At 39.5% G+C, this 24585-nt stretch overlaps 1 protein-coding gene across 1 annotated transcript; it reads right to left on the minus strand.

Moving 5' to 3' along the window:
* Positions 1-20645: 20645 nt before the first annotated feature.
* LOC148162978 (olfactory receptor 5J3-like) lies at positions 20646-21569 on the minus strand. The gene has a single exon (XM_088028520.1). The coding sequence runs from the start codon at positions 21567-21569 to the stop codon at positions 20646-20648; it is 924 nt and encodes a 307-aa protein (XP_087884646.1).
* Between the last annotated feature and the right edge of the window lie 3016 nt (positions 21570-24585).

The raw sequence follows: 24585 nt of genomic DNA on the forward strand, positions 1-24585 counted from the left end.
CGAGGGCTCAGGGACCCACCCCCCACCCCCAGGTCAGGAAAGGTCATTTGTTGGCACCATTCAAAGGAAGATGAGGCCATTTTAATAGGGTACTCTCATCTCTAGGCGAGTGTGGAGACTCTGTGACAGAAAGAAAAATAATTGCATTTTCTCCTAAAGCCGCCGGAAATAATTTCTACTTTAATGGTGAAAACAGGACTCTTTGCGTCTCTGGACGTTTTACATTGCAGGCTGTAATGAGTGAGAAAATGTCTTCCTTTAATAGCTAATCCTCTGAAGCTTCGTGCCTGGCAAGGTAAGTTGATGTGGCAAATTATCGTTGTCGAAGAGAGATTGAGCCAGGGAGAGCATCCGTGCTTTGTCCACTGCATCACTTAGCTCTTGTTAGTGTAGCTGGAACATTGGCCCTTGTTTGTAACAGGACATTTTTTGAAAGAGTGGTGGTCACCAGGCACAGCTCCAGCCAGATGCAGGAAGAGAGGGGAGACATCATGCCCCCATATCTCCCAGTTGCACCAGATTCTTTCACCTGAATCCACCAGTGTCACCTCTATTAGCAGTCATGCTATCTTCCTCCCTCCCCTTTTGTCCCTTCACCTCGCTCCTTCCTGCCCCCAGGAACTCTCAAGACCCTCATAGATCTGGGATTAGTCTTTGTCCTGTAGTGAGCATGATCCTAGGGGTTTTCTCTCATGAGCAGGGTTTTGCTAGGGGGAGATGGACTAAATGTGAGTGGGCAGGGAGAGATGGCAGAGGTAAATGGGTACTCAGTCCACCTGCCCAGAGTCATGATGTTCCCTGGGACCGGTTCTGAGCACTTGCATCCTCTTACCTTTGCCCCCTTTTTCAGCTCTTTCTCTCTAGGGGGCTTGTTTTCCCTTTGTGGGTATATTTTTCCAGCACAGCCGGGTAAAGTTGGGGTGCCCTTTGAGCTAAAATGCCTTCATGATTCTTCTTTCTTTTATGAGTGTGAAGCCACCCTTAACCTTCTCTTTGGCTCACATTCCATACATGTGAGGGGGTGTCCATACTTATAATGAACCTTCTATGACTTTTTGGATGTCCCTTTACTTGGAAAGTCCTATTGCACAAACAATTCTGAACCTCCTTCATTTCAGATATTTAACCCTTTGATAAGTTTAGATTCATACATATGCTACCATATTTCCAACAGTTTTTAATAGAATCATGCGTTCTGTCTTTCTCTCCACTAATGACTTCTTTCGGAGTTAGCTGCAATTTAGTGTCCTCAGTGGTTAACGTGAACTATTTTTTAACAAAGACATATTTGAGCTCATGTTTTTAATTTTCTTCCAAAGTTACGAATGAAAATGAATTTCTAAATACTATTTTGTTTTTAGTCCTAAAATTATTAAAGTCATTTAAAATGATTCTTAGGAAGGACTCCCAAGGTCATCTCATGAAACTTTTATTTACTTTTACAGAAATTAAAACTTATAATTTACGTATTTCAGGACTTCACAATAATTTATTGGAAGAGCATGCCCATTGCTCAGTGAAGACAAGCAATTGACTTTGTACAAAATCATATTAATCATGGAAAATAAGTGTGCATAGCAGCACAGGGGAATGTATTCTCTTTCTTATTTTGAGTCCCTCTTGAATCCACCTGGGGGTTTATGACTTTTGATGGGGACAGACCAAGTCTGATGTAACTAAAATGTCATTGAGTGGCTGCAACATTGGACGAATGCCAGAGAACCAGGTTTCTCATTAGAATCAATCAGATTCAAGGGCTCAGGAGAGGACATGAAAAAATTAACAGTTTTTTTTTCTTTTTCCTATGATGGACTTTGTCTGGAGAAGCTAGGTTTATAAATGTGAATCAAATGAATGAGAAAATACATTACATGCACTCTCGGAGGCCAGAAATTAGTATTTTCAAATTGAGACGAAATAGTTCCTTCAGGAAATGTACTTTTCTGATCATTTATGGATTTAGACTCTGGAGTTTGCAGGCTTTTCATTCACTCTCACACATTCATTCATTTCACTTACTCATTCATAGAAGCATTTATCGAGTGCCTGCTGTTTTCTCAGCCTGTTTCCAATTATTTCTTTGAAAGGTGGCTCATTTGGAAGGCTCCTAAAAGGAATGGCGAGTTGATTGGTATTTCTAAGTGCAGTCTGAATGTGTGAAATCTGAAGGTTGTTGGAAAGGGCTTTAGAAATAGGCTCATTGCTCCTGTCATTTCCTCTGCTGAGAACTTGCAGGGAGCATCCTGAAAACTAAGGGCCAGGGTAAATGCCACCTGTGAGGCCTTGCATTTCCTCTCACAAATTCACAGTATATGCCTGGGATGGGCTTCCCACTGGCCCTGTTTGCTTATCCACATGGAGCCTCTTCTTGCCCTTTGGTTTCAGCTTTTGTGTCACGCAGGTCCTTGGCAGTTAACATCGCAGCTTCCCAGGTGACTGAGGATGGAAGGTTTTAGACTTTGTGTGAAAGTCAGCATAGATTAGAGATTTCAGAGACTAGTGAGGGCGATGTTTCCACAGCAGGCATTTTGGCTGTTCTGATGTTCTTTCTTTTGGATGGCAGAGAAGCCAACTTCTTGGTTAAAAGAAAATCCGTGATTTCTCTGAGAAGTTGTACACAGCCAAGAGTTCATGTTATATCACTGTACCTTCCCTGTCCATTAAGTAGGATTTAGCTGTGTCTCCCCATATAAGTCAGGCTAACCAAATTCTTTGGAGAAGATATAAAGCTAGTGAAATAATTAATTTGTATTACATCACGCTAAATAGTATACCCGACAGAAATGTCCACTTACTAACTAGTGAAGAGGTGCCATGTAGAGGTGATTCTCATGTCCATTTGAGCGTTAACAAGGATAAAGTGATTTTTTCATATGATTAAAGTTATCATGAAGTTGGGAGTGAGAGTTGGAGGAGAAAGAGAAGGTTAGAGTCAACCATGTATGAATATGATATTTTTGAGGGAGCATTAAAATCTCTGTTCTCCACCTTAATTTGTTAATATAGAATACTGGCCTATAGAGGACACATAAGAGTTTATGAGAGGTTTCTGTTTGGGACTGAAGGTAATGAGTGACACATTTCCATGTTGTTGTGTTTGTATGTGTGTGTGTTTATGAATGTGAGTAGTGAGTATGCATATGTATATATGGATACTCTGGGTGACTAGCAAGAAAAATTGAAAGCACTTAAAAAACAATTGGGTTTAATTTTTTAAAAAATATATTTGTCCGACATTATGTTGTTTTTCCTTTTATATGGATTTTTATTAAGGTTGTCGAAGTGATTTCTTGGCACAGCTCCTAGGCAGGCATGACTTATTTTCCCCATATTCTCCCTGACTTCTGGGCTAGCCATCCTTTGTAGCCTTGTCACTTTAAACTGGTCTGTGGGACAGTGACTTTGACTTTCCTACTTGCTTGTTAGAAATGTAGAATCTCAGGCCTCACTCCTCACCTAATGCATCAATGTTCATTTTTGCAAAATCCTTGGGTGATTCACAAGTACCTTAAAGTTTGAGAAGTGCTCCTCTGCAGGGCAGTGTTCAAAATAAAAAAACATTCATCAACACCTCCCATATTTTTTTCTTCTTTTTGTGTTTCTTGTCTCCATTAATGATATTGCAGTCTTTCCATTTGGCCAAGCTGAAAGCATCAGTCCTATTTGTCACCCTCATCTGTCATCTTCCTCATATCCCATCCATTGCCAAACCCAGGCAATTATACATCTTCAACAACTCTTAACTTTGACATTTTCTTTCTCTTCCCATTTCTAATCTCCTTGTTCACAGTCTAGTAAGCTTTCACCAGGTTATTGAAGTAGCCAGTAACATGTGCATGAGTATTATTTTTTTTTTTTGTCTCAAGACTTTCTGGCTTCTAATCCATTCTACTTGTTGTTGCTATGTTAGCTTTCCTAAAGCATACTTCTGTGGTATTTTATGTTCAGAAGTCTTCACTGGCGACTTGTTACCTACCAAAACCTGTTTTAGTCCTTTAACATGACATTCAAGACTCTGCAGTATTTCTAAATTCAACCTCTGACATATTGTCATTCAGACCCTGAGTTTCAGCCTTATCTGATTATCTCTCTCCTTCCCCTGTAACATGTCATATAATTTTCTGCACTGTTTTTTTTTATGTCTGAAATGACCCTCTCAAACAATCATACATGCAAATATTAACTTCCTTCAAGGCCTCCTGAACCCATTTTTTTGTCCTTTCTCACTGTTCATCATGCACTTCCTTAGCATTATTAGAACATCCCCCACTTCTACTCTCCCCTAGTGAGCTTTGCATTCATGTCTTACCTCCTCTGATTAATTCTCAGGTCCTTGAAGGCAGGAACAGTGTCTCATTCTTCCTCTAGCCTGCCACGCAATGCCTAGCCAAGTGCTTTATAAAAATAGATATTCAACCAATGCACTGTGAATACAAATGAATAAAAGCAGGGAAGATGGGATGCTATCCTCCTACAAAGAGACATCCCAGATATCAGCAGACATTTATCAAAGTATTTATTAAATCAGCTAGTGATATTAACGGCCAGTAGCATGGGATAGAAACAGAGATGGAGTTGACTGCTAGATTAGTCCTATTTCTTATTAGTCCTACAATGAAGTGTTCCCTCATTGCCTCCTAGTTTCTAAATGTATTTGTATAGGTCCTCCATTTGCACTTGGCTGCAGTACACGCAGAGGTGCACTTAGGCCTCTCACTCAGATAGCTATAGTAGAGCTTAGAGGTCTAATGACAAAAGTAGTTAACCCTACCAGTGGCACAGGATAAAGGCATTGCAGGGGTCACTGCATTGTAATCTGGATCCTTGGGAAAATTATGCTTGATGGTCAGTTCTGATGTCAGTCCTGTATTAGATTCTGTGCATCATTGTGTATTGGTTTGTAACCCTCTTAGGAGCTTCCCTGGGTGTAATCTGAAACTGGCCCTTGTACTCTGAGGGCAGGGAGAGATTGAAGAAAGAGATAGACTACCCCAGGTTGGCGTGGTAATTTTAATAAACAAAGGGAACTTACATATGAGGCTCCTCTTGGGTGTCAGCAAGATGAATGTATCCCTGCACCCACCCGCCAAATATTAAAAGTTTAAGAAAGGCCTTAACAGAGAGGACTTAACTGGGTTCAGTCAAGTGTACTGTGCAGGTATTCTCAACAGCACATCACTATCTCAAGGCTCTGTCCTTGAAGCAGCCTCTGGCAGTAGAAAAGGCAAGTGGAACCCACATTCCAAAGACAGGGGATGGAGTGAGGAGCCTCTGATTGCCCAAGTCCAGCTCACAGGTCAGCTGGTGGTCACGTCTTATCAGTGACCTTCCCCAACATTGTGAGAGTGTCTTAAACTGGAATCTGTTTGAAGGCAAGACAGTTTTGCATCCTTTTTCACATTGTCTAGCCTTGCTCAGTGAATGCTTCTGTGCTTTGTGTGTGTGTGTGTGTATGTGCTTTTTTGGTGTTTTTTTAATTAAGGAAATGCTAATAAAGTGATAGTGATATAATCTTTTTCATAACAACTGTTTATTGGGAACCTACTATGTGTCAAGCAATATTCAAACAGCATTACATATATTATATTTTTCATTTAATTTTTGTCAAAACCTACTCACCTCATTCTGTAGATGAGATAGCTATGGCTTAGAGAAATTATTTAACTTAGTCACATACAGACTTAGAAGGTCAAAAAACTAGGAATTAGATCTTCACTTGGCTGATTTAAGTGCCTATATTCTAATTTCATTAGTATTGATGAAGAAGATAATCAGATTCTTTTTATCTGACAATGAATCCTAATTTGATAGAAGGAAGTAACAGAAATTCAGTGATTTCATACTTTCAGAAATAGAAATTCCTGTTTATCTCTTTCTACACGTGTTTTCTGAGCCTAGTCTTTTTCATCACTATCAGTCCTAAACTCCACACTATCATATATTCATTTCTTGCCTACCTGTTCTTGCTCGACTCCTTATTCCTCACTAATTTTCCTAAGGAGGACAGTAGATATTCTGTTTCAGGTTAAGGGTACCTCATTGCTTTGATGTGTCAAAACTCAATTTGTTCATTGTCTTTGTTACAGAATTTTAGCTCTTGATTTCCAAGAACCGTCATTGTTAAGCTGTCATTTGCAACTCGTTCTCTACTCAGTATTCACATTAACTAATTAAAAAAAATTCACTGGTGACTGCTTGTTACGATGAGAGAATATTTACTTCAATACCAACATCAATTGTCATATTTTGGCTTTTATTCTATAAGTTCAGTGTGGTGAACAGCATCTTCTGTGATATCCTCTTACTTGTAGTTTTATCTTGCACATTTTTGAGCTTCCAGGCTGCAGCTCAGCTTCTTGATCAGTCCTGATCTCCATAATTTTCATTATTATAGTCAACCTAAGGATTTACTGAGTTGAGGGAAAACACAGAGGTTTCTCACTCTGTACATTATGATTTGTGTCTGTCAACAATTTTTAATGGAGAACTTACACATTTAAGAATATTTAGGATCTGTCATTTACAGCATGATCACACCCATGATAAACTCTATTATAATCTATAGTTAAAGAAACCAGGAGGTGCAGTGGCCACTGGATAGGGTCTTATGTAAGTTCTCATTACCTTAAGATATAGGGGTGCCTGGATGGTGCAGTTGGTTAAGCGTCTGACTCTCGGTTTTGGCTCAGGTAGTGATCTCAAGGTTGTGAGATGGAGCCCTAAGTGGGGCTCAGTGCTTGGTGCAGAGTTGCTTGAGATGCTCTCTCTCCCTCTTCCACTGCCCTCCCCCTGTGCTCTCTCTCCCAAATAAATAAGTAAATCTTTTTTTAAAAAAAAGAATGATTAGATATAGCTGGTCATAACATAATAATAAAATAAATTTATAGCTGGTCATTGACTCATCTACTTTTAGCTCTGTTGGTTCAAAAAGTCAGGGCAGAGTCTCCACACAGCCCATTTAATTCTCTCTGGTCTATGACCACAGACTTTTCCTTGATTTTAGATTCTTCAACCATCTTAATTAACACTGTATCAGTAATACTTTACCATGATGTACAAATAATATTATAGCTCCAATTAAATAAAGCACCTAATAAAGATTCTCAACTCCAAGCTTTTTAAATATTTCTGAGTAATGGTCTCAAATACTTGCAATTTGTTTACTTTTATAATTGTACCACAGAGTCTCATTTTGGGGGCTCAGAATGTAGATTATTAAATTATTTTAAAAGGGCAGCTTCATTATAAACCCAAATAATAAACCTTATTAGCAATCCATCAACAATGTATGCCAGTCTTCTTGACAAAATTCAAACCTGGGATTCTCAGGCAAATATTTTTTTTAAAGCTTTATTTATTTATTTTAGACAGAGAGAGCAGGGGGAGGGGCAGAGGAAGAGGGAGAGGGAGACAATCCCAAACAGACACCCCACTGAGCTCAGAGCCTGACTCAGGGCTGGGTCCCATGACCCATGAGATCATGACCTGAGCTGAAACCAAGAGTCAGATGCTTAACTGACTGAGCCACCCATGCGCCCCTCAGGCAAATGTTTTATATGATGCATAAGCAGGGTCTCAGTACGGCTATACATTAGTGACAAATTTTGTATTCCTTATCACCTTGTGGGACTATCCCCTCTCTTATTGATCATAATTTAGCATTTGACACATGGAAAGAAATTGTATATGATTTCAAGTATATGAACACCATATAGAACCCTGGCTAGTGATTCCTCTATAAAACCTCTACTGTAGTACAATTAAGAAAGTCAGAAGTCAGTAAAAAATAGTTTTTTTGACAGATACATAACAATTTTGAACAGAATTAGGTGGCATGTGTTTTGACCATCCTTTGTTTTAAAATTGTGTCTTAATAACTGGATGCCACTTTGGATAATTTGGATTCATGAACCCTATCATAAAAAAGAGAAGGATAAACATCCATCTACATACAGATGATTTAGTTTTATTGCAGAAATTTAAGAGTGGTATCAATAGACATTGGTCCTGCTAATTACTGTCAGTGGTAATGACTTTATCCCAAACCATTATTTTTAGTAGTGGTCTTCCAGCATTTAAATGTCTTATGTATAACAGCCTTATAAAGCACGACAATGTATCATTGGAGGGCATTTAAAAATATATGCAGATAGAGATAGCGATAACTGTAAAATGGAACATTCACCAAAAAGTTACACTGTCTTGCCTTTGCTTTAAACTGGTTGTTCTACAGTAGCTTTGTTGAGAATTTTGTGACTATAATGGATAATTAGTAACACTTGCTTTGTAAATTTTCCATGCTAAAATAACTACTGATATGTTTTATTACTGTAGTTTTCAAGTTGCTTTTTTAATGAATACACTATTTTAATAAGAAGTTTTAGGTTTACAGAAAAGTTGAGCAGAATGTACAGTTATCATATACCCTGTCACTTCTCCATACACAATTTCCCATATTATTAATATATTGCATTAATATGGTACATTTGCTACAATTGATGAGCAAATATTCATACATTATTATTAAGTAAAATCCATAATTTACATTAGGGTTTGCTCTTAGTGTTGTACATTCTTTGGTCTTGACAAATGTATAATGACACGTATCCACAATTGCAGTATAATACAGAGTAGTTTCATTGCACTAAAAATCTTCTGTACTCCATCTATTTATCCCTCCATCCTCCCTGCAGACCTTGGCAAACACTTATCTTTTTCTGTCTCCATCATTTTCTCATTCCCAGAATGTTATATAGCTGAAATCATATAGAGAGTAGCCTTTTCAGACTGACTTTTCTCACTTAGCAATATGCATTTAAGGTTCTTCCTTGTCCCTTAGTGGCTTGATAGCTCATTTATTTCTATTGCTAAATAATTTTCCATTGTATGGATATACCACAGTTTGTTTATTCATTCACCTATAAAAGATATCTTGACTGCTTCTAAGCTTTGGTGATTATGAATAAGATGTTATAATTGTGTGAACATAAGTTTTTGTCTCTTTTGGATAAATACTAAGAAGTACAACTTCTGTATTGTATTATAAGAGTATGGTTAGGTTTATAAGAAACTGCCAAACTGTCTTCCAAATGGCTATGCCATTTTTGTTTCTTTGTTTTTTCTTCTAATATTTTATTTAAATTCAAGTTGGCTCACATATAGTGTAGTTTCAGGAATAGAATTTAGTGATTCATCACTTACATAGAACACCCAGTGCTCATCACAACATGTGCCCTCCTTAATGCCCATCACCCATTTAGACCATCCCACACCCCCTACCCTCCAGCAACCTTCAGTTTGTTTCCTAGAGTTAAGAGTCTCTTACGGTTTGCTCCCTCTCTGTTTTTATCTTATTTTATTTTTCTTTCTCTTCCCTTATGTTCATCTGTTTGGTTTCTTAAATTCCACATATGAGTGAAATCATATGGTATTTGTCTTTCTCTGACTGACTTATTTCACTTAGCATAATATCCTTTAGTTCCATCCAGGTTGTTGCTAATGGCAAGAGTTCATTTTTTTTGATGGCTGAGTAATATTCCATAGTATATACATACCACATCTTCTTTATCCATTCATCAGTTGATGAACATTTGGGCTCTTTCCATAATTTGGTTTTTGTTCATAGTGCTGCTATAAACATTGGGGTGCATGTGCCTCTTTGAATCAGTATTATTGTATCCTTTGGATAAATACCTAGGTCATAGGGTAGTTCTATTTTAACTTTTTGAGGAACCTCCATACTGCTTTCCAGAGTGACTGCACCATCTTGCATTCCCACCAAAAGTGTAAGAAGGTTCCCCTTTCTCCACATCCTCTCCAACATCTGTTGTTTCTTGTGGTGTTAATTTTAGCCATTCTGACAGGAGTGATGTGGTATTTCATTGTGGTTTTGATTTGTATTTCCCTGATGTCAAGTGATGTTGAGCATTTTTCATGTGTCTGTTAGCCACTTGGGTGTCTTCTTTGGAGGAATGTCTATTCATGAACATAATATAAAAAAGTAAATACCTTTCCCCCACTCAGTAGCCTAATTTGAATATACTGTGCATATATAAAAAAAGAATATATAAAGAAATTTTACAGCTCAATAATAAAACTACAAATAATCCAATTACAAATGGGCCAAGGATTTGAGTAGACATTTTTGTGAAGAAGATATACAAATGGCCAGTAAGCACATGAAAAAATGCTTAACCTCATTGGTCATTAAGGAAGTACAAGTCATAATCACAGTGAGATACCACTTCACACCTACTAGAATGGCCATAAAAAAAGAAAATCATGTGTTGGCAAGGGTGAAGACATTTGAATTCTAAACATATCTAGAGAGAATGTAAAATGTAACATTCACTTTTGAAAACAGTTTGACAGTTGCTCAAAATTTTACATAGAGTTATCACATGACCCAGCAGTTTCATTTCTAGGTATAGACTCAAGATAATTGAAAACATATGTTCACGCAAAAACTTGTCTAAAAATGTTCACAGTAGTATTAATCATAATAGCACAGAAATGGGAAAATCCAAATGTTCATCAACTGATGAATTAATCAAAATAATTTGGTACATTCACACAATGGAATAGTATTTGGCCATTAAAAGGAATAAAATACTGATACACCTTAAAATATGGATCAATAGTGAAAACATTATGCTATGTGAAAGAAACCAGTAATAAAACTCCACATTTTATATGATTCAATTTATATGAAATGTCTAGAATAGGTAACTCTATAGAGATAGAAAGTAGATTAGTGGCTGCAGGGATGGGAAAATGGGGAGCAAAAATTAAAAATTAAAAAAATAAACCAAATACATTGGGTCATATCATAGGAATTTGGGACCTCTTCAGCCCATTTGCTCGTATTTTTGAGAATGTCCAATATGTGGCCATCCATTCAGAAGTGAGTTTTACACCATGTAATCTTCATGATGTTATATCTATCTCAAAGACATTTAGGCAACTATTAAAACTTATGAGCTTGTCCTTAACTGATAACCTGGAAAATCTTTACCCCAATTGATAATCAGAAATTATAGTCTTAAATTGTGTTGCTTATATTTTATCTAAAGCTTAGTTGTGGCTGGGAGGAGCAAGATGGTGGAGGAGTAGGAGACCTAAATTTCGTCTGGTCCCAGGAATTCAGCTAGATAGTTATCAAACCATTCTGAACACCTACAAACTCAACAGGAGATCGAAGAAAAGAATAGCAGCAACTCTATGGACAGAAAAGTGACCACTTTCTGGAAGGTAGGACGTACAGAGAAGTGAATTCGAGGCAATATTTGGGAAGATAGACCATGGGGGGAGGGAGCCTCCCTCAGCTGGCTACCGGCAAGTGACAGAGACACAGAGCACAAGATCGGAACTTTTAGAAGTCTGCTCCCCTGAGGGATGTCGCTCCAGTGGCTAAGAGGGGGGTGGAACCCTTGCTGCGACAGTGTGATCTCATGATCCTCAGGGTCACAGAAAGACCGGGGGCACCTGAGTGTGGCAGAGTTCCCAAGTATCGGAGCAGGGAAGCTACCAAAACTGAACCAGGAACAAAAACTGAGAACTTTTCCTAAGGTCAGGAACATGGCAGGGATGTCCACTATCACCACTGCTGTTCAACATAGTACTAGAAGTCCTAGTCACAGCAGTCAGACAACAAAAAGAAATAAAAGGCATCCGAATCAGCAAAGAAGAAGTCAAACTTCACTCTTTGCAGATTTGATACTTTATGTGGAAAACCCAAAAGACTCCACCCCAAAATTGTTAGAACTCATACAGGCATTCAGTAAAGTGGCAGGATATAAAATCAATGCACAGAAATCAGTGGCACTTCTATACACCAACAACAAGACAGAAGAAAGAGAAATTAAGGAGTTGATCCCATTTACAATTGCACCCAAAACCATAAGACACCTAGGAATAAATCTAACCAAAGAGGCAAAGAATCTGTCCTCAGAAAACTACAGGATACTAATGAAAGAAATTGAGGAAGACAAAAAGAAATGGAAAAATGTTCCATGCTTATGGATTGGAAGAACAAATATGAAAATGTTTATGCTACCTAGAGCAATCTACACATTTAGTCAATCTCTATCAAAATACCATCCACTTTTTTCAAAGAAATGGAACAAATAATCCTAAAATTTGTATGGAACCAGAAAAGACCCCGAATAGCCAGAGGAATGTTGAAAAAGAAAAACAAAGCTGGTGACATCACAATTCCGGACTTCAAGCTCTATTACAAAGCTGTAATCATCAAGACAGCATGATACTGGCACAAAAACGGACACATAGTGGGGCCTGGGTGGTTCAGTCGTTAAGCATCTGCCTTTGGCTCAGGTAATGTGGGCTCGAGCCCCGCATTGTGCTCCCTGCTCAGCGGGAAGCCTGCTTCTCCCTCTCACACTCCCCCTGCTTGTGTTCCCTCTCTTGCTGTGTCTCTCTCTGTTAAATAAATAAATAAAATCTTTAAAAAACAAACAAACAGACACATAGATCAATTGAACCAAATAGAGAACCCACCCAGAAATGGACCCTCAACTCTGGTCAACTAATCCTCGACAAAGCAGGAAAGAATGTCCAGTGGAAAAAAGACAGTCTCTTCAACAAATGGTGTTGGGAAAATTGGACAGCCACATGCAGAAGAATGAACCTAGACCATTTCCTTACACCACACACAAAAATAGACTCCAAATGGATGAAAGACCTATATGTGAGACAGGAATCCTTCAAAATCCTTGAGGAGAACACAAGCAACAACCTCTTCGACCTGAGCCGCAGCAACTTCTTCCTAGACATATCTGGGAAAACGGAGGCTCTAGCTGCTAGGATAAATGAGGCAGAAGAGAGAATTAGTGATATAGAAGACCAAATGTTAACTAACTGGAATTTAAATAAACACTTAAAAAAAACAATTAGTCATGAGAGTTCACCCATACACTAAGGTATTTATGGAACCATTAGACTTGAGGAAGAATACTTATTGACATGCATATTTTTCTAATATGGCTTTAAATGAAAAGAATATGGTAGAAAATAGTATTACATTATTATTTTACTACAAATACAGTTATACACACATGCACATAGACACATATGCATATATTAAAAAGCATAAGACTAAAAGGATGTATATCAAAGTGTTAGTGGTTGTCTCTAGGTGTTGTTTTATGAATTTCTCTAACTTCTTCATATTTTCTAATGTTTCAATAATGAGCATGTAATTCTTTTATAATCAGAAAAAAAGTAATTTTAGATAATTCAGTTAGTTATCGGGGTCAACCAACATATGTGGAAAAGGTGGCAATTCTTACTGAAGAGAAATCAACACCCTTATTGTTGTTCTGAATTGAGGTTACATTTTTTTAAGTAGGAACTTATCTCTAAAGTTAAAACATAAGTCAGTGGGACCTTGCTGAGTTTGAAAATCATTTTACATATCATTTTTCAGGAAAATATCATAGAGTTTCTATTTGGCATTTTCTTTAAGTGCTTAAACATTTTCTTCTCTGAGGCCTATATTTTATGCTCCTCAAGAGAAAGGGCTTTTATTTCCTTTGGCATCTCCCACCTCTCTCCCCATTCTCTTCTCTGTACTACTATACTGCCTAGAATCAGTTTGTACACCCCATGTGCACTCGTAAAATATTTATTGATGATTTGCTTATTTCTATTCTCCATTAACCCCAGCCTAGCCATATTCTCAGAATTTTACAAAATAGATTCTGCCTCTTCTACTGTCCCTGCTTAATGCTCTGGGTCCTTGAGCTCTACTTGTGCAATGTGAGATGGGCCTCAGCTAGTTCCAACTTCCAAGACTTCTCCCCTTATAGGGATTGCAGGTTTACTCCAGCCAGTCTCCTATACAGCCTTGATCAGCAGGTCATTCAATATCCAGCAGGTCAGACTGGGACATTCCTCCTTGAACTGGCTTCATGGACATGTGATCAGTGCAATGGTATCTGACCAGGTCTGTGCAAGAAGCCCAAGTGGCTGACAGAATCATCAGTTCTTGGTGAAAGGAGTCCCAAGATATCCCTGCCTTGGACAATAGCTGGAAACCACACAGACAGCTGGATTCTGCTGCTCAGCCTTTGGGGCTGTAGTATATTGTCACTGGTCCCACCCAGAACTATCCCTCTCCCAGTATCTTGCATTTGCTCAGGCCCCCAGATTCAGCCTGATGACTTGCTTTGGCCAAGTTCACTGAGGCTGAGGACTGTCTCAGCAAGATCCTTCAGTCAGAGAGCCCAAGACCAGATGCTGCTCTGAGCACCACCACCTACAGCAGTGCCCTGGAAGGATACCCAGCCCAGAAAAGCTGGAGAAGCCCACCCACAAAGTGAATCTGACTGCAGCCCATCCTGAGTGTGGGGTGGGGATGGCGGTTGTGCTGAGAGTTCCCTGGATAGCAAGGTTCAACTTCTCTAGCAACTTCGAGTGGCAGATGCAGAAAGAGGTCAATGATTATCCTCTTGTAACACCTGAGGGGATAGAGTCACTGCCTTAACTTAAAGGTTCTCCTCCACTCACCATCCCTCATCCCCCCACTGGGAGAAACCTTGCTCCCTTTGGAAGGACTGTTCTAGGCTCCACTGGTTTCAAATCTTGCTCTGAATCCAAGTCCCCTTAAACATCCACGACCCTAACAGTTGGTCCTGGGGCAACAGGATTGAGATGAGGACACCAGAAATGACCTTGGATAGACTTTCTCATTAACCCAATAATCAGGAATGACTATTTATAAGACAATGAGGATATCTTCTTCTTGAAAGCCTGTGGGAGAAGCAGCAGAACTAGATGTGAAGTCCCCAGTGCTAAATTTGATAGTCCTGAGACTGAGTGTGTTAAGGCCTGACACTGATTTCAATGGGTCCTGAGTCCGTGGAAGTAAAAACTCTAAATTCTACCAGTGGCAACTGACTGGGCTTTCTCAGTTTGTACAAATCTAGTGGAATTCCCCTTAAGCTGGAGAGGTCACTAGAGACTCAAATCTGACTATATGCTGTGTAAGCTGGGTAAATACCATTTGGAACACAGGCCTGCAGAAGATCCAGGGCAAACAAAACCTAATGCCTGTATTGGGTATCTGAAAAATGTGGGATCCTAGGAGGAAAAAATGATAATAAAAAGTTATTGAGTATATACTATGTCTGAACACCATTCTGACCAATGTTCTTGCATCACCTCATATAAACCTCACAGCAACCTTGGGAGATAGATAATCTTATCATCCCTATTGTATAGGTGAAGAAACTGAGATATAGAAAAGTTAAGAAACTTGTCTATTTTCAAAGATTTAGGAAGTGAGAGAAGTGAGTCTCAGAGTATGGCAGTCTGATTCAGAGCTTATACTATTAATCACTACACTATACTGCCTAATAAAGGTGAAAGAAATCCCTTTCTTTTTTTTAAATTTTTTATTGTTATATTAATCACCATACATTACAGCATTAGTTTTTGATGCAGTGTTCCATGATTCATTGTTTGTTCATAACACCCAGTGCTCCATGCAGAACGTGCCCTCCTCAATACCCATCACCAGGCTAACCCATCCCCCTACCCTCCTCCCCTCTAGAACCCTCAGTTTGTTTTTCAGAGTCCATCATCTCTCATGGTTCGTCTCCCCCTCTGACTTACTCCCCTTCATTCTTCCTCTCCTGCTATCTTCTTCTTTTTCTTTTTTCTTAAAATATGTTGCGTTATTTGTTTCAGAAGTACAGATCTGTGATTCAACAGTCTTGCACATTTCACAGTGCTCACCGTAGCACATACCCTCCCCAATGTCTATCACCCAGCCACCCCATCCCTCCCACCCCCAACCATTCCAGTAACACTCAGTTTGTTTCCTGAGATTAAGAATTCCTCATATCAGTGAGGTCATATGATACATGTCTTTCTCTGATTGACTTATTTCACTCAGCATAACACCCTCCAGTTCCATCCACGTCGTTGCAAATGGCAAGATCTCATTCTTTTTGATGGCTGCATAATATTCCATCGTGTATATATACCACATCTTCTTTATCCATTCCTCTGTCGATGGACATCTTGGCTCTTTCCACAGTTTGGCTATGGTGGACATTGCTGCTATAAACATTGGGGTGCACGTACCCCTTCGGGTCCCTACATTTGTATCTTTGTGGTAAATACCCAGTAGTGCAATTCCTGGATCGAATGGTAGCTCTAATTTCAACTGTTTGAGGAACCTCCATACTGTTTTCCAGAGTGGTTGCACCAGCTTGCATTCCCACCAACAGTGTAGGAGGGTTCCCCTTTCTCCACATCCCCGCCAACATCTGTCGTTCCCTGACTTGTTAATTTTAGCTATTCTGACGGGTGTGAGGTGGTCTCTCATTGAGGTTTTGATTTGGAAGAAATCCCTTTCTATAAGCAGAACTGACTTCATGGACATGTGATCAGTGCAATGGTACAGGAACTAAGCTCAAAATGGCCTTGTACTTGGGGTTTAATGTCACTGTATTAAATTTTTAATAATTCTAAGTTGTGTTTTGTAAATGAAATCCAAAATGTGATAGAACAATTGACTATGCACCGGGAGCTTGAAGTCTCTGCTAGCACAGAGTCGCATCTTTCACTGCCTCTCCACCTCCCTGGGACAGATTCCTGGCTACTCACTCCCTTGCCCCTTAGTACCTAGGACTCCACCCCTCCTCTTTCTCTCTGTCCCACCCAGTGACTGCTGCAAGCCTTTGCTCTCAGGGGCCTGAGCAAGAGCCTTGGTAGGATTGGGGTTAGGCAAGTGTGCCCTACAACATCTCAAGGTTGGTTGCAGTAATAGCCATCCTGACCTCAGGGTAGTAGTGCCATGGTGCATTTGGCATATGACTTAGTAGGACTCATTGACCACCCTGATCCAGGTACCTAGTGCATCCTGGTGCAGAGGTTGCCGTACCCATGGTGGTCACCTGTCCACTATGGGTTGGAGCAACTGGCCCATGGGAAGGGGATATGCCTAGCTCGACTTACTCACTCTTGACCAAGGTACAATGCATCTGTCCAGCAGTTCGTGGGAGGAGGAAACTGGCCAGGGGACCATACACATGTGCATTGAGTCACAGGGTAAAGTCACTGGGCACCTGTGTAGGGCTGCACTTGCCCCACAGGTATCCCTGTGCCTGAGAGGGTATGATATTAAATAGCAAATTTAAAGCATCATGACAGATTGAGAGAGAGACTGCAATAGAAAGGGAAAAACTTTATATGGCATTCCTCTCTGCTTTTTGAATACGGGACTTCACATTTACATTTTGTCTTGGACCTACAAATTATTTGGCCAGTGCTGAAAAGACAGTCTACTATTGGAGCGCCTGGGTGGCTCAGTCAGTTAGGTGCTTGCCTTCAGCTCAGGTCATGATCCCAGGGTCCTGGGATCGAGCCCCCCATTGGGCTCCTTGCTCAGCGGGGAGCTTGCTTCTCCCCTGCATGCTGTTCCCCCTGCTTGTGCTTACGTTCTTGCTCTCTGTCTGTCTTTCTCTCTCTCTGATAAATAAATAAATCTTAAAAAAAGACTGTCTATTATTAAAGTATTTTGGTATCCCTTGAGATCCACTACCTCTCACATAGAAATTATGAAAGATGATGAGGTTGTAGCTCTCTCTCATCTTGCTGGAGCTGTTCAGAGGATAGGAGACAATTGCTGCTTGCCAAGGAGAAAGATGTTAGGTCAATGTGTGCTGTTCAGTCTAGTCTAATGAGGCCCCTTTCATCCCACCCTCTCAGCTGTGTTAAGTATCTCATATCATGAAAGGGGCCTAAGAAAATGTGGTAAAAGATGATATTCTGGGGTATGAATCAGGAGACATGAATTCTAAATCTGCCTCTGCCATGAATTCTAAATCTGCCTCTGCCACTGACTAACTGAGTGATTTCTAGAGTGTTGCTCTCCCTTGGGGACACTGTTTCCTCATATGTGAAAAGAGCAGTTTTGATTAACCTAGTGTTTCCAGACTGTTGTTGAGGTTCTAGAGAGGTGCTTCACAGAGGGAGAGATGAGTACTTGGCAGTGGAGTTATAGGTGGCTCACACTGATTTCAGCTAAGCCTGCCCATTTTGATGTTTTATATATTTTTGTTCTGCATTGGAATTCACTTAAAGAAATAATTTCAATGCTTAAAAAATTAAAATCCATCATTCTCAATGATCTCTGTGAGCCCTTCTACCTCTGATTTCTGATTCTGATACTCTTTAACCTCAAATCCTACAAAGAGGATGGTCTTTCTTCCAGGAAGCATCTGCCATGTGCTTGGTTGGACCCATTACCAGAGAAGGACAGAAATCCAGGGGGGACAAGGGGTTGGAGGGCAAGCACCTGGGTGTATAGAGCTGAAAGATAAGAACAATAAAGAAGATATTCAGGTTCTTTATTGTGGATTGAATGTCAACAAGAAACATCCACAAAACCAAGAGATTCAGCTAGAAGCCCATGCCCCAGGAGATAAGATTTTCTACCTTTCATCCATTACACAATTAGGATACAACAATACTTGGTGGAAAAAATGAACTGAATAAGTAAAAGGTGAGTTGTGAATGAATTTCAGCTCTACTAATGTTTTTTGAGCCTTTACTAGGTACCAGACTCTATGTTAGACCTAGGTTGGGAGATGAACAATTAACCAAATATGGCTCCATCTTTCTGAAAGTTTTCAGTGTATGTGAGCAAAACAGAAATTCTGAAAAATGCAGAGGATTTTATCATAAGGCCAAGTGTCATAATGTTACAATAGAGGTGCAAAGTACAATGGGAAAACAGGGTATGAATCCTTACTTCCATCTGAAATATCAGGAAAAGCTATCCAGAAAAGACGGGATTTAAGTTTGGACTTTAAAAAATGGATAGGACTTGGACAGACAAGATATGGAGAGCTCTGCATGTCAAACATAACAGTTTGGAATTTATCTTACAGACAAAGAGAGACAAGGAAAAATTTTAAGCAGTGTGGAGAGTAGAAGGCTGATCTGGTTGGATTTACATTTAAACTACTGTAGTTGTTATGTAAAAAGTAGATTTAATAGGATCCAGGGTGGATTCAGAGAGAAAGGATAAAAGATTATTTTGCTAATCTAGGCAAGAAAGGAGTGTATCATGATCTAGGACGGTGGCAGTGAAGAAGAAACTACTTCAAAAGGAATTTGGGAGGTAGAATTGACAGGATTTGGCAATTGATTGAACATAGGGAACTGAAGGGGGAAAAAGTGTCAAAGACTAACTTTAGGTTTTGGGCTTAAACTGGGTTGTGCCATTCACTTACATAGGGAACAAGGGGAACGGAAGAGCAGGTTTAGAAGAGTTCAGTTTTTTGAACATTGTTTGAAGTGCCTGAGGAACTTTCAAGTGGAGGTTCCATCTGGTAGTTGGATATGAGGATCTGGAGCTCTAAGGGGATTAGTTTTACTTGGTAGTAAACCACACTGCCTCACAACTGGGGCTTCAGAGTCTTTGGAAGATGGCTACTAAGGCTAGAAAGTTTTGGGGAATAGAAGCAGAAACAAAGCTATCTTAGGGCCCAAATATTGCATCTGACCTAGATGTAAATAAATACTACTTTCTGTTTTTCCTTGCAGCTGGAGCCAATTTGATTATTTTCCCCTAACTAGTTGTTTGATCTTGGTCAGTTTCTCTTATCTAAGCCTTGGTTTCCTCAACTATAAAAGTAAGATAATAAGTTTTTATAGTCTTCAGGTATAGGATGATATGCTTTTATAGATAGGCTGTTGTTCAATATATTTAGACAAAATAGTAATATCCACAAATTTCATGCATCATTTCAAATTCTGAGGGCTAGCCATGGACTAATAAATTAATTGGGGTTTTACTCACACTTGTGTTGCCTGTTGGACATATATTTAGGAATACCAAGAGGCTGAGCTCATTTATAATTTGCATACAAATAGTCAATTTAGTATTTACATACAAAAAAATCATTGGTATAATTTAGGCCTAGAGTCCATCGTCCCTTACAAAGAATCTTTCAAATCTTACTCTAATTAGTGAACTTAATCTGTTGTTTGGCTGAGCATTGCTATCTTTTAAGATTTACCCTTATAAATCTCAATAATTGCACATGTGAATTCATATATCGGCTCACATTTTATAGCTTCAGTGGTAGTGATGGTGCTGCATTTGGAAAATACACATCCAGGAGTCTTCTGAATCCTTATGAAAGATATGGACTGAACTTAATTCAGCCTAAGGGATACCAAGTATATCCTCCATATAAGCACATGAATAATAAAGCAAAAGTATTTGCATCTCAGTTGCCATTCATGCTTTCTTCTATAATTTATAGTCAAATTACGCTATTTTCTAACCTTGTTATCATGGAATGATTTAAACTTATGACTAGTGTTACACCAGTTCACAACTCAGATTGACATATTTGTACCCACATACATATTTCCCTCTTTTAAAACATTTCTTATCAGACAGTTGCTTCAGAAAATACACATTATTTTGTCCATATAATTTTCTATTGTGTTGCTGTTTATCTAAACAACTACTTCTAAACACTTAGCCAGAGCAATTCAATTGTTCTTAACAAGGCTTCATTTGCAGCAAGGAAAACACTATGAATAGAACTGTAGGCAAGTCTTCATAAAACATATTACATTCTTTAACACAGAATGGAAGATTAGGGACTCTGCTTCCATATTTTCCATAAAGCAACTTTCACTTCCTGATTTCTCAAACTGTAGATAAGAGGATTTAACATGGGGATCACCATTGTATAAAACACTGAAACCATCTGATTTCCTGCCTGGGATCCATGTTGAGAGGGCTGCAAGTAAGTATACATAGTTGTGCCATAGTATAGGCCAACAGCAGTCATGTGGGAAGCACACGTAGAGAAAGCTTTTTGTTTGCCGGAAGCTGAAGGAATTCCCAGGATCGTCGTGAGGACAGACACATAGGAGACAAGGATCACCACAATGGAGGTGACCAGGGTGAATCCCCCACAGCCAACAACCAGTATCTGGGTGACCCGGGAGTCTGAGCAAGCCAGTGCCAACAGTGGAGGGATGTCACAGAAGAAGTGGGGAAGGACACGTGGTTGACAGAATGATAATTGTGTGATGGAAGTTGTCACAGAAACCATGTTAACTAACCCCCCAAAGTAGCATCCTGCTACCAAGAGGAGACAACGGACTCTAGAGATGGTTACATGGTAGAGCAGTGGGTGACAGATGGCAGTATAGCGGTCATAGGCCATGGAAGCCAAAAGATTGCATTCAGCAGAGGCAAAGATTATGAACAAGCCCATTTGAGTCATGCATCCAAGGAAAGAAACAGCCTGCAACTTAGATAACAAATCTGCTAATGTTTTTGGGATTGTGATGGAAGAGAAACAGACATCAAGAAGGGACAGGTTAGAGAGAAAAAAGTACATGGGAGTATGGAGGCAGGGACTGACCCTGATCAGGATTACCAGGCTTAAATTCCCCAACACAGTGATGATATAAATGATAAGGAAGACTCCAAATAGCAGGACTCCAAGCTGCGGGTTGTCTGTCATGCCAAGAAGGATGAAGTCAGTCACCATAGATGAATTCTCCATTGACACAAGCTGGGTATTATTCTTGACTAGTTAAGAGCTCTTTAGACATGCTTTAAGTGAGAAAATAATGGGAAACTGGATGATATTGGGTAAAACAGTCCCACTCAAAACACGTCAATCCACAACACTCTCCAACCCTTCCCCTCATTTACATTCTCACTTTAAATGCCTTCCCAAATAATATTGACATTTCCCAAACCTAACATTGAGACAGTGAAGTTGGGAGGAAAAAAAGGGAAGGAGAAAAGTAAGTGAAGAAAATTCAGAAAGTAAAAGAACACATATAAGCAAGAGAGCAAAGGTCTAGGATGCAAAAGGCACTTAATATTTGTTGAAGAAATGAATGAGGGAGGGAGAAAGAAAACAGGTGTCATCAAGAGGTGTTCTGACTAATACAGGACTACAAACTTGGAACAAAGGAATTCCATCTCACTCTCCCTCACTTTTCCAGATCAGGCCCAAGGAATTATTGCAGATGAAGTAACGATAGGGTAAATATTCCACTGATTTCATCTTGACAGACAACCGTCCCCTTTCAGTAATTGTGACATTTTTTCTGAAACAGTGGAATTCATCAATACTTACTTTTCTGCTTGATCAGTGGAGGGTTTTCTAGGACCTTGATCAATTCTTCACCAGAGATTGTTGCAGAATCAGAACGCCCCTTAATGGCCCTCAGAAACCTAACTCAAGTCTGAAGGTATCATTTGGATCCTGTGAAAGAGCAACCAAAGGATTCATGCAGCTCCTGGCTGATCATCACCTTATTGATTCCTTTAACATGCTTGGGCAAAGATTATGCAGCTGTGCAAACTAACTATGAATTCCACAAAGACTTGTTGGTCAGATCCATCTGAGTAAAGGGCCAGGTCACAAAATGTTTGGAGTCAGATGGCACTAAGGCTGAGTGCATGGACTCTCTCTCTACAGTAATCACAGGGTATCTCTAATGCTGGTTTACTGCCTCATGCAAATGCCTGGATCTTGCCCTGGATGAAGCACCAGACAAGAGAAGGGATAAGTCCATGCAGATCCATCTCCATTTATAGAATCTAAGCTAAGTTGGAATCCCTGTGGTTCACTGGATGGTCATCAGGGAGGGGTGTCTAGAAGGGATTCCTGTATTTGGTGAGAGGCTGGACAAGCAGACCTCGGAGGGCTCTCCCAACTTTGATTAAAAAGAAAAACATGTGTGAGGCACCTGGGTGGCTCACTCAGTTAGGTAGCTAACTCTTGATTTTGGCTCAGGTCATGATCTCAGGGTCCTGGGTTTGAGCCCTGTGTCGGGCTTCACACTCAGTGGGGAGTCTACTTGAGGATTCTCCCACTCCCTCTCTCTCTGTCCCTCCCCCCTCAAACAAATAAATCAAAAAAAAAAAAAAGAAAGAAAAGAAAAGAAAGACAAGTGTGATTCAATTCACCAGAAAATACAGGTTCTTTATTTGGTGTAGTAGTTAAGATGTACAATCCTGGAACCATATGGACCTATTTGAATCCTAGCATAGGATATCACTGGTTCTGTGACTTAGGACTTAATCTACCTAAGCTTTAGTTTACTAATCTGTAAAAGAAAGACAGTATACGACCTATGTCATGGGGCAATAGTAAAGATTAAATGAAATATTGTAAGTAAAGCACTCGGTACATATCAGGTGCTCACTGAATTCTACTTTCTTCATTCCTTCATGAGCATTCCTACCTCTGTATTCATTATTTTTTTTCTCTCCATTTCACCAAATGGAAGTGGAGGTATTGTGTGTGTACACTACTACCATTTTAGATCAACAGAAGTGAACTCTAGAGAGACTGGCTAAAGTATAATCTTCAGTGCTCCACTCTCTAACCATCCCTCAGACCACACACACATGTACACATGCACTCTCACACACAGTTTGACCAGAGCAGATGAAAGAAGCATTTTTTACTCGTGGTAATAATTCATTCCTTATTGCTCTATCCTAACTGTTGGAGTTGACTTCTGCTGCTGTTGCTGCTGCTGCTTCTCAGCACAGCAGCCTGCCCAGGGGAACATTCGACAATTTATGCCTCTAAATAGGGAGATTAGAGGAGAAAATACTGGGATGAATGTAGGTAATGGAAAGAACACTGCTTTCAGTGACAAAAACATGAATTCTAGTCCTGGCACTAATTTGTACTGCTTTTACATGGAAAAGCCACTTAACCTCTTCCAGCCCCATATTTTCTCATCTTGAAAATGGAAAAAACAATACCTGCTATGCCTCTCTTTTTGGGTTGGCATGAGGATCAAATAAGATAATGAATGTGAAAGCACTCTGTAAACTCTGAAGGGTGATACAATACACATGGAATGGATCCCTATTATTATTCCATCATGGAAGGTGGGAGAGGGAGGAGGAATGCATCAATATGATCATTTTCCACTGCGTGCTTCAGCTCCTGCTTACAGAGCTGCGCTCTTTGCCCTCCCACTCACCCCCTACACACACATCATCTGCTCTGCCTCTCGACTGTGAAAGTTTCAGCCTGTGAAGGTTTAAACAAACAGCCTTGGCTGCTCATGTATCTTGGATCATAAAAAAGACAGGGTTTCAATGTTAGTTTCATGTTCTTGTTTCATTTTTTAAATTTCCCATTTTAAGATAACTTTGTTCCTTGGCATGTGCATGTACTATAGGCATGCAATAAATATTAGTTGAATGAATAAATGACTATTACTCTTTAGGACATGGCAAAATCTTTTTTCCTTCAAATAAGATTGAATTGCTTTTTCTTCCCAAAGGAAATAAACATAAAAATTTAAGACTTTATTAAGGAAATGATTTTATATACCCCATCTGCACATGCCACTGCATGTGTCAATATTGCAGCCAGAAACGGTATATTATTAACTTGGCTAATGTGTCTTGTATATCTACTTACTGGAAATAATCAGACACTCCTTTCATTTGTTGAAGAAATAACCTCTCATGTTTAAAAAAGGTGCCATTAATGCATTTATCCCTAGATGCATGTAAATTTACAGTACTGGTTCTTT

This window comes from Eumetopias jubatus, unplaced genomic scaffold (genome assembly GCF_037043125.1).
Source record: "Eumetopias jubatus isolate StellerSeaLion01/CBP00866 unplaced genomic scaffold, mEumJub1_p1.0 scaffold_11, whole genome shotgun sequence".
NCBI lineage: Eukaryota > Metazoa > Chordata > Mammalia > Carnivora > Otariidae > Eumetopias > Eumetopias jubatus.